At 33.6% G+C, this 10,195-nt stretch overlaps 1 protein-coding gene across 2 annotated transcripts; it reads right to left on the reverse strand.

Annotated features, from left to right (window-relative positions):
• Positions 1-695: 695 nt before the first annotated feature.
• On the reverse strand, positions 696-9,070 carry LOC139974009 (uncharacterized). Of its 2 annotated transcripts, XM_071980921.1 has the most exons (8): positions 8,928-9,070; positions 6,346-6,388; positions 5,456-5,628; positions 4,968-5,232; positions 4,524-4,735; positions 3,949-4,260; positions 2,624-2,885; positions 696-1,359 (listed from the first exon to the last, which is right to left on the reverse strand). In XM_071980921.1, the coding sequence occupies exons 1-8, from the start codon at positions 8,991-8,993 to the stop codon at positions 1,007-1,009; spliced, it is 1,686 nt and encodes a 561-aa protein (XP_071837022.1). In that variant the 5' UTR covers positions 8,994-9,070; the 3' UTR covers positions 696-1,006. The 2 variants fall into 2 exon arrangements, with proteins under 2 accessions (XP_071837022.1, XP_071837023.1); XM_071980922.1 differs by lacking the exons at positions 5,456-5,628; positions 6,346-6,388 and having other exon boundaries at positions 8,928-9,008.
• Between the last annotated feature and the right edge of the window lie 1,125 nt (positions 9,071-10,195).

Below are 10,195 nucleotides of genomic sequence, written 5' to 3' on the forward strand. Positions count from 1 at the left end.
CGGTCAAAAGTCATATAACCAAGTTTGTGGTGAGATCTATATCTCGATCCATTGATTGGTATCTATAATCGTTCCCATAGGAAGGATCAGATATTTAGTTCCTCTGCCTTTATTTTTTAATATAGTTTTTGAGAACTCCAAAGGGAAACATTCAATTGACTAGAAATCTTCACAGGTATAATGCGACCATGGCCCAACTATTGAATATCGTTCTATTTCTTCATTGTCGTGACCCACCTCTGGTAACTACCCAATTTGTTTGTCTGAGAGGAGATAAAAACTCATAGAATAAGAATTCATAACTCGGCAAAACCGACAGTTTCACACTAGTATTCACAATTAATGGAAATTAAGCATATCAACAGCGCCCTCTACTGCAATAAAATGAAAACCATGTACAAACGTATGGGGAAAAGGTAAATGACAACTGCAAATTTGTGATAAATATATTTTTGGTATAATAGCAAATAGTTCAAGTAGTGCATTCCTCCAATTACCATATTACGTAGTTAATAATATGAAATCGTTGTCTACTGGCGATGAGAGTTGCAACTCCGCGGATTGCCCACTTGTTGACTTGATTTTTTTAAATTTGTTTTTCCATGTTAGCTCAGGGATTAGGTAGATAGAGTCGTCAGTTAATCTATAATGGAAGTTGTTAAGTATTAAATATAAAAACCAAACAACTTCAATGATTTATTTTTCAACTTCATGTCTACATACTTTATTAATGATTAAAATTATACCAATAAAGTTGATGATTCATTTTCACTCTGCACAATGATTTAAGTGTTGACTCATATGCACATTGACTACAAAGATAACTTAGTGAACCATATTTATCGTTCAAGATGGTAAAATCGTTCATGCTGGATAACCAGTTTAAAATACACAATTTAAAAATGTATCATTGTTATTAACCATGCAGTGATGGGTGAAAGGCAGACAATGAGCCATGGTCTGACAGCTTTCTGCTTTCTCTCTTTCTATATACTACCATCTGCCTCTAATTTGGTCTTATTTTCATTTCTACAGATTGCACGTTGCAGTCGAATTGACCAAGATCTTCCCAGAAGATGTTCGTTCCCCGTGTAGAGCCGTCGTAGTCTGCATTGAGGTGAGAATTAGCACAGTGAGCGCAGTTTTCGTTGCCATCAGGGAAAGCCTCGCAATAATTATCATAACCAGGGCAGTAAGAACGACAGTTAGAAGCGGAGTAATGATCTCGACACAAATAGTCTCGTCCAAACCACCAGGCTCCTCGATGTCTCTCCGCGCAGTCGTAGTTGCTCCATCCATCATTGTCCTGGTCTTTAGTACTAAACTGTTTATTGTTGCTATTAGACAACGAATTTTGACCTAGAAAATGCAGAGAACGCTAGAAAGGGTATTTAACGTAAACCAACAAATAAATCAGTACCCTTTTTGTTGCAAATGCTGACACTTATTGTGCATATTGTCAGCGACTCATATTACCAGATAGTGTTATTATCTCTCAAAGTTGCACTTTTAGATTTCCTTTACAGTGTATTAAATATTAAAGTATAAGCTAAGTTTATTTTATTTCAACTATAATAACGATGAACTTTAACTGTTTTAAGGGATGACAAATGATTTAAGCACGAACCACTTTGTGTGAAAGTTTCATCTTTAAAATGTTGATATGTTTAACCATTGGCTGTCAATTTACCAACCACATCAAAATTCAGATGAAACATGATGTTGTTGGGAAGTTTATTCGCAAATAAAAGAAATGTGGGGTCTCTTTTATTTCATAGTATCAACAGTCTTCTTGATTCATTTAAAGGGTTATCTGCATACTAAATCAAACTTTTATTACAAAGGGTGGGGGGGGGGGGGGCTCTTCCTATTTTAACACGAGTGGTTTATATAATTACTGAGAGAAAATTATCCATTTGCATTATTTTTCTCATTACATTTGATAAACTTGTATCATTTGTTATTATGCCAAATATTGGATATAACTAGGTCTCAATTGAACTGAATAGATCAAAAATAATATTATAAAGTTTTATACAAAGATGAGAAAACTTTGTGTTTATATTAATAAGTTATGATCAGTCCAAGGTTCGATGAGATGATATGTCATAAGCCACAATATATATTTTTATGGGATTCTAACGCACAGTTATGTTCTTTTATGTGTGGGCCTAAACTATTGTCTGATTTTTAAGAATATCACACCATAAATATGATAACGTGTGTCGATTCTACTGTATAAACATTATTACATAGTCAAACAAATTGTTTATCTGATGGCACTACGAATTTCGTTGGTATACAGAAGTATATTGAAAGAATAACTACGTTAATCAAATAAGAAAACATAATTCCATCGCTGATAAACAACATTTCTCGAAGTATCGATCCATGTTTATATCAAGGAAACATTTGCTATTGTTTTGTATTATATACACAATTGTATATGTGTACAAGTGACAATAGCTATGGCAGGCTCTTAAGTAAGGTGTAGAGCACTACTGTCATGTACAAATAAATCAATATCCACCATCCCCTAGATTGAATACCGCATCTAATATTTGTTATATGGTACAATTTTGTATCGGCGTGCATAGTTTGTATAGAATAGTAATCTACTAACCAACAGTTCCACTGAATGATCCAATAGATAGTCGATATTTGTCAGACTCGTCACTGATGCTAAAGGATGAATAGAGGGCGTAATACGATGATGATCTGGAGTTCCTTAGATCAATACGTAGTTGGTACGTCTTCTGGTTTGTTATGCTGTAAATGTATTTATTCCCAAGCCAATGGTCTTGACTAGGATTCCCAAAACCGTTCTTGTACTCAGACCAATCACGATAAAAGTCTACGGCGGCAGTCGATCTTCGCTGGAAAACCTGAAAATGGAGATATAATTATAGCTTATTCAACTAAATTAAAGATCATAATCTGCGGAGATATCAAGAGTACGAGGGGAACCACTGATACACGTAGGAAACTGTAAGTCCTAAGATAAAGATGGAAATCCCCATGACTTATTGATTATTATACAACACCTAACTATATTCCGGCCATTTGAATGGTCAATTGCTCGTCGATTGCGTGCAAAATCCGCTCTATTGCACGCTATGATGATAGAACCATGAGTTATACTTTTTTGGTAGCACTTTTTTCAATGGTAAGAGAGCAGACAAACCTGTCAGTTCAAACCAATCTGTTGCATGAGTGCATTTTACATCCAATTATATTCAAATTTGAAGGTGTTGTATAAAACAAATAATAAATGGTTTCCATTCGTGCAATAGTGCAAATATTTCATTCGTTGAAAGATGTAATTTGTTCCATTCAACGAGGCTGCGCCTTGTTGAATGGAACATTCCATCTTTCAACTCATGAAATATTTGCACTATTGCACTCATAACCATTTATTATATGTATATTATACAACACCTAATTATATTCCGGCCATTTGATTGGTCAATTGCTCGTCGATTGCGTGCAAAATCCGCTCTATTGCACTCTATGAAATAGAACCATGGGTTATACTTTTTTGATAGCACTTTTTTCAATGGTAAGAGTGCAGAGAAACCTGTCTGTACAAAACAATCTGTTGCATGAGTGCATTTTACATCCAATTATATTCAAATTTGAAGGTGTTGTATAAAACAAATAATAAATGGTTTCCATTCGTGCAATAGTGCAAATATTTCATTCGTTGAAAGATGTAATTTGTTCCATTCAACGAGGCGCAGCCTCGTTGAATGGAATATTCCATATTTCAACTCATGAAATATTTGCACTATTGCACTCATAATCATTCATTATGTGTATACTATAACACCTGTTTTAGGCACTTTAACGTTGCACGCATACAAGCGATCCCTGACGATTTTCAAGAGAGATTTTATATTACGAACAGATATGTGCAAATTTGGAACTATGTTGTTGCATTGTACTCACCGTCCATCCTCCCACGTTACTTTCCATCTCACAGTAAACCTGAATGCCGCTTGGCCAACCATCAGGATAAATGGTGTAAACTCCGTGACTACTACCATCAACGTAAAGCTCTTGGCAATCCTTTGGGACAACCTTGCGGGTACACGTTACACCGGCTCCTTCGTAGCCATCTATACAGTAACATCTACGAATACCATCTCTGACATCACAAGTCGCGTCATCACTACAGTGGTAACTCTCTTCTACGATGAGTTGGTTATTGCTACAAACTGATCTACTTGTACAGTCTGAATTGACGTAAATCTCACCGTCCTGTTGAAAGAATTGTATTTAAATAATATTAACAATAGGATATTCCTTATGTGGTAAAATACAGCTTGTATTTATTGTTATGTATTAAACTATTTCACCAAATACCATGTTTGAAAAGATTGATAGGAATATAGGTTTTCAAATAATAAATTTAGGAATCATGACAAAGCTTTCGAAAAAAAATGTCATTCCCTCTAATATTTCTTTACACTGATTGGTAGCTATGTAAACACATACTTAAATACAATTGCTGGCATACTAACCGTTAATACACCTCCTTTTTCAGTAACAAAACAGCTGCATTGGTTCTGAGGAATGCAATCTTCACCCTGAATCATGTAATCACCTACACAAACACATTTCTCTAGTTCTGTACGAGAGGTTGAAGAGATGCATGTGTCAGGGTCATCACACCTCCTCTCACATGTCTCATTGGAGAATATCTGATTAGTTGGACACCACTCAATTTGTGATTCTAGAAAAGCAGTAAAAATACCAACTCATCGTTGAAGTGGAGGATAAAAAATATTGGCAGTTCTGACTTGGTACTTGGAGACAGGGGGTACATGAAAAGCAGTTGGTGTCAAAACATAATTACTTGATGATGTAATGACGATTGCAAAATGGGCCTTATTCAGTTTATGTCAATTTTATTCATTTAGATAAGACTGATTTATCACCACGTTGGGTATGTTGAAATCCTTTACCTGCTGTTCCCTCGTATGTACCTAAACTTGCGATGGAAAACTGTCCCCATTCGTCTGAGATACGAAAGTTGTCATACGTTACGTAGTAAGCCTCTCCCGCAGCATTCTGAAACTCGATTCGTAGTTGGTATTGCTTTTGGTTTGTTAGAAAAGCTATTTTCTCATTTCCGATCCAAAACTCGCTACCCAAAAATCCAAACCCGTTTTGAAAGTCAGTCCAAGTGCGATTAAACTTGATAGAACCCACCGATCTTCGATGTAATATCTATAATAAACACAATTAGAATTAGAGTAAAAATGCGTACTGGACACAATAAATGAAATTACATTAACGTCAAGGAAACTCACTACTAAACATAGAATTAATGCAGAGAAATGATTCTTGAAGCAATTAATAATATTGTCCAGATTTTTGAAATCTTTCATTTTTGGAGTTTCACAGTCGTCATAATTAACGGTAAATAAAGGGGTTTTTAGTGTAACCGTACCGTCCATCCACCGGTATTCAGGTCATTATCACAGAAAACTTCAAATGGTTCAGGATAACCATCTGGTTTAATAAGGTACACTCCAGATGTATTGTGGGTAGAGGAGCAGGCATTCAACACTTCTTTACAATCTCTCTGGTAATCAGGTTGTTGAAAAAGAAAGTACGATGATTCTGAACAAAAAAAGCAAAGACAAGTCGAAAAAAGGGGGAATAAAAATGACTAAGATTTGAAATTTTCAAAAGTTATAAAGCGTCGGATTTTGTTTTGGCCTCAAAATGGGAAATAGCAAAACTGTGCAGGTATATTTTGCGGGTAAAAAAAATTACATTCATTTAAACACAAGCGGGGATTTTAACTTTCTGTATTATTCGCCTTTACATCAATTATAGTGTAGTGTTTTTCATACGCCGTAATCCAAACTGACTACGAAGTATAATATTTATGTATGGCGGCAGTACAGAAGTGAACGAACCGCTGATTACTTTTCAGTGACTAATAGGTTCTTCCAATATGATAAAATTTGGAACGGAATATGCTACAGTTGTTAGATTCTGTTAACATTCTGTATATCAACACACTTACTTTAAATACGACTATCACTGTCTGGTTTTATCGAGATAATAAGCCGTATCGGTAGGGGATAAAAATGCAAACAGCTTGACTTGCCAGCGTGTTTGTTTTTTAAAAAGGTATTATTTGACCAGTTAGCTTTTCAATATTGAAAAGACAAACAAAACAGAGAACCCGAATAAATTGTCCGTTTTTTACTTATTTATATAATTTTGGTTCTCAAATCCTTCTAATGAATATATAAAAATCTCTGCCCCATATTACAATACATAATTTATCTTTTACTATATGTAATTGTACATTCAATTATAACTAACCTTGAGCATAACTTGCTTGGAGACACATGACACCAACGATAGCCTGGATAACAAACAATTGATATATTGATACAATTTTTGTTAATTGTTCGGATGGGAACACTTATATAGACCCATCCACAAGTTTTATTGATAATCGTTTTGAATGATATCATTCCGATCACTCTTAATATCGGGAAAATGTTCCACTATGATAACGATGGAAGAAAAAAGCCAAAATATTCTTAACCCCACTAAACATTATTGTACAACAATTGTGTCTTATTCTTGTTCTTAGTTCAGCTGGAATGCTGACCTTGTATATCACGGCACAGATTCGTACATATTAAAAGTGTGAATGTCTAACCTTCCAGCAACTGTAACTATAGACTCTTGGTTTAATTAAAATAAAAGAATGTTTTTTTTTTTGTCTTGTACGTGTGTCTACTAAACAGAGTGCAAACGTAGGTAGTCATAAAAAGATCTTAATATTCCATACTTAAATATAATTGGAGAGAAAAGAAAGTCTAATTTGCTAAAGGAAATTTAACGATTGCAAAATGAAGTTCATTTTATTAATAGACATATTATATTACTACTATTTATGACTTTACGCTTCGGTAATGGAGACAATACACAAAAGGGATGGTAAACTCTTAGGTTATTTTGAGTAAATAAAGAGGGGTAACCGTTACACTGGGAATAGGCTTCATAGGAAAGTAATTAAAAAGTTGTGTTTTAGATATTGATTGATTTTTCCGTGTCTTCTGCTAAAATAAATGATTAGAGACCAGATTTTTCAAACCTAGCAGGGTCTTTAGTTCTTCAAAAAGTTGACTTATCTGTGTAACTTAAAATGGGTTATACTTTTATAATGTCGTTACAAACTGATGCATGTGGTAAAAAGTAGACTTGTGAAGCTAAATAATATGAAACCATCTTCCAAAGTTGACTCAAAATACACTTTCAAATGTGGAATGAATTTATTTAAATATGAATGCAGGTCCACAAAAAGATCTAGTCAATTGTGGAATAAATCTACATATAAAAACTAAACTATGCTTGAGTCATATTCTAATCTAAACACATCCTTTAATTTTAGATTGTAGTTCTTCCAAAAAATTACTAATATGACCAACAGAGAAATAACATATGGCAATAAAAACACCTTCGGTTGTAACTCATTGGAGTTTTTTCTTTTCTTTTTTCTTTTAATAAAGTGCAAATTACAATTATAATGACTAAGCAATAGTATTTTATATGAATGTAACGAAAATTGGCTCCTTCGTTAAGTATAATAACATGAACATTTTTGTTTACATGGGGAATTTATTTTAAAATTTGATATATTTCTAACTTAGTAAATTAAAGTAATAACTTAATTGCTGGATCGATGTGGTTGTAGTTATATGTTTTAATGCAAGGAAAAGTTCATTTAACTATTAAATTTGAATATTGCTCGTGGTGTATTATGATTATTAAGAAATTACGCCATTTACATTTGAAATGGACCCTTTTAACGGGTTTTCTTTGTAATCAGAATGATAACGTTCTTATATAGTTAACAGGTTTACAAAAAATGATAAAATACTCAGAGATATTTTGACACCCTTCTTTTCTAATAGCAACCGAATAATACTTGAAATGATGCAATGTTTGTCATCATTTCTACATTTTCTTTTAAACGGGAAAGGCGTTGATTTGAGCTAGTTGCCAAGTTCATTAAATATAATCATGATTTTTTAATGACTATTACATCAAACAGGAGATTAAGTAGTACTAAATTAAATATGAAATTGTAATTCTATGAAATGATATGAAATTATAGTTTCAGCCATAGTCGGTGTAAACGTTGATTAATATATTAAGCGTTGCAGTTCGCCTATAATCATGAAGCAAATTAGATCCAAATGAAGAACAAAATACTACACAGTTCTTTAATTAACTATTGGTCGAATAGCTGTCATTTTCAAAGTCAGAGTTGAAATTAATAACTATTTGTTAAATAATTAATTAATAAGAAGAGACGCTGTTGTGAAATCGCGCAAAATAGATTAGTATTATGAGTGTTACGTTATTGATATATTTACTTTAAAAAAACTTTAAATATATGCATATTGTGTCATGCATGAGCAGACACGGAACCTTTTTTTAAGCCTATAGGTTATGGAAGTACGTTAATACTTTTAATGACAGAGAACTATCGTACCTGAAGCTGAAAATTCGTCACCTTCTTTTTTTATGATACTATTTTTTCTTCTAAATTCTCAAATTGAAAGTATGTAGTGCAATAGTTTACATTTAGCCGGCATTGCACAAAAACAGAAAAAAAAACGTAATCGACCAAGACACCTAATGTATTCATCGAAAACCATTCGTATTCATTGAATTCTGAAGTAATTTCAATCAACTTTACAACCAACTGAAAAAATCAACGAGTTTGCCCTTGTTAGAATAAACAAAAAGTCTGTTTGGGAATGAAAATGCGGCAACTGATCGTTGTATTCAGAAAATGAAATCGATAAGAACTGTTTCAAAGAAATATGAAGGAAAGAGAAAGAATGAGAAAGAGATTGAATATTTTACAGCTTAAAAAAACTCACCAGTTGCATTCCGAGCATATGCCACAACATCATCACTGTGAAAAAAGTCCCGCGAGGATTCGTCATGGTTTCCAAATGAAACGTCTCTGGAGAACGTGTTTCATGAAATGATATTCGGTACAGGCAAGGTGAAAATGATGTAGAACCGTCCATTGAAGTGCCATAGACAAGAAAGCAACGGATGTCAATTGATTCCATCGTTTTCACTTAACACATTAGTTTTGATTTTAAACAAGATTTATCTATGGGAATGTTTAGGTAGCGATGAAATGATAAAAAACAATAAATATTATTATTTAATATTTAAGCAATGTTGAATGTTCTCTATTCTTTTCTTAATTTTTTAACAAAAAGGATAAGCTGTATTTTGAATGCCCTGGGTATACGGTTGATGAAACATATCAATCACAAATTCACAATTGATATATAGGATCAAACAATCAGGGAACATAATGTTTTTTCCACATTATGTATAATACATACGCCTTCTTGACATGTGGTATTGTTTTTCTTATACAAATATCATACAAGTTAGTTTTAGATATCTTCCCTGTTGTTTTATGATACATAACTTTTCAGAAAGGAGAACTTTTTTGAGTCCGATTTCACTGACTGGCCCGGGAACGTTTCGTAAAGCAAGGAAACAAAAGCGGTGTGCGTTATCATAACAACTGCATATTAATTGCTATAAGCTGGGAATATAAAAAGTTGGAGCAGCTGTAGCATTGTTTTACATGTCTGGGCTACAGCTATAATGGCTCCATGGATACACAGAGGATTTATTCTAAAATTCGATGAAATTCTCTCACGGCCCAAGTAGGGTCCAGTGGGCAAAACCCCGGAAGCGGCAGCGTTTTAGATATTTCTTGCTCTAACGAGGCCAGTTCAAAGCACAAAAATACACATATTAGGTATAGGAATTCAATTCCTCTGGAATGTCTTTAAACGCGCTTTCGTAGCGAATTTTAAGCAAAAAGATATCAGAGATAGGAATTCAATTTTTTTATAATGTGATATCAAAGACCTAGTGGAATAGAGGGAGCAAAGTCCCGTTAGTTACAACGTTGTTTACGTATTATTTGTTTTCTCATTGCGAGATTAAGGCTAATGAAAAAAACATTAGAGAGGGAGAAAGAGAGAGAGAAAAATTCAATTTCAACAAAAGGTATTTAAAATATAGGGAAAGGAGGAGTTGAAGCGACTGTAAAGCACAGAAATTAGTTTTCAGTTTAAGCGAAATCATTCGGTGGGAGTCCAGGGGTAAAGTT

This window comes from Apostichopus japonicus, chromosome 9 (genome assembly GCF_037975245.1).
Source record: "Apostichopus japonicus isolate 1M-3 chromosome 9, ASM3797524v1, whole genome shotgun sequence".
In the NCBI taxonomy this organism is placed as follows: Eukaryota; Metazoa; Echinodermata; class Holothuroidea; order Aspidochirotida; family Stichopodidae; genus Apostichopus; species Apostichopus japonicus.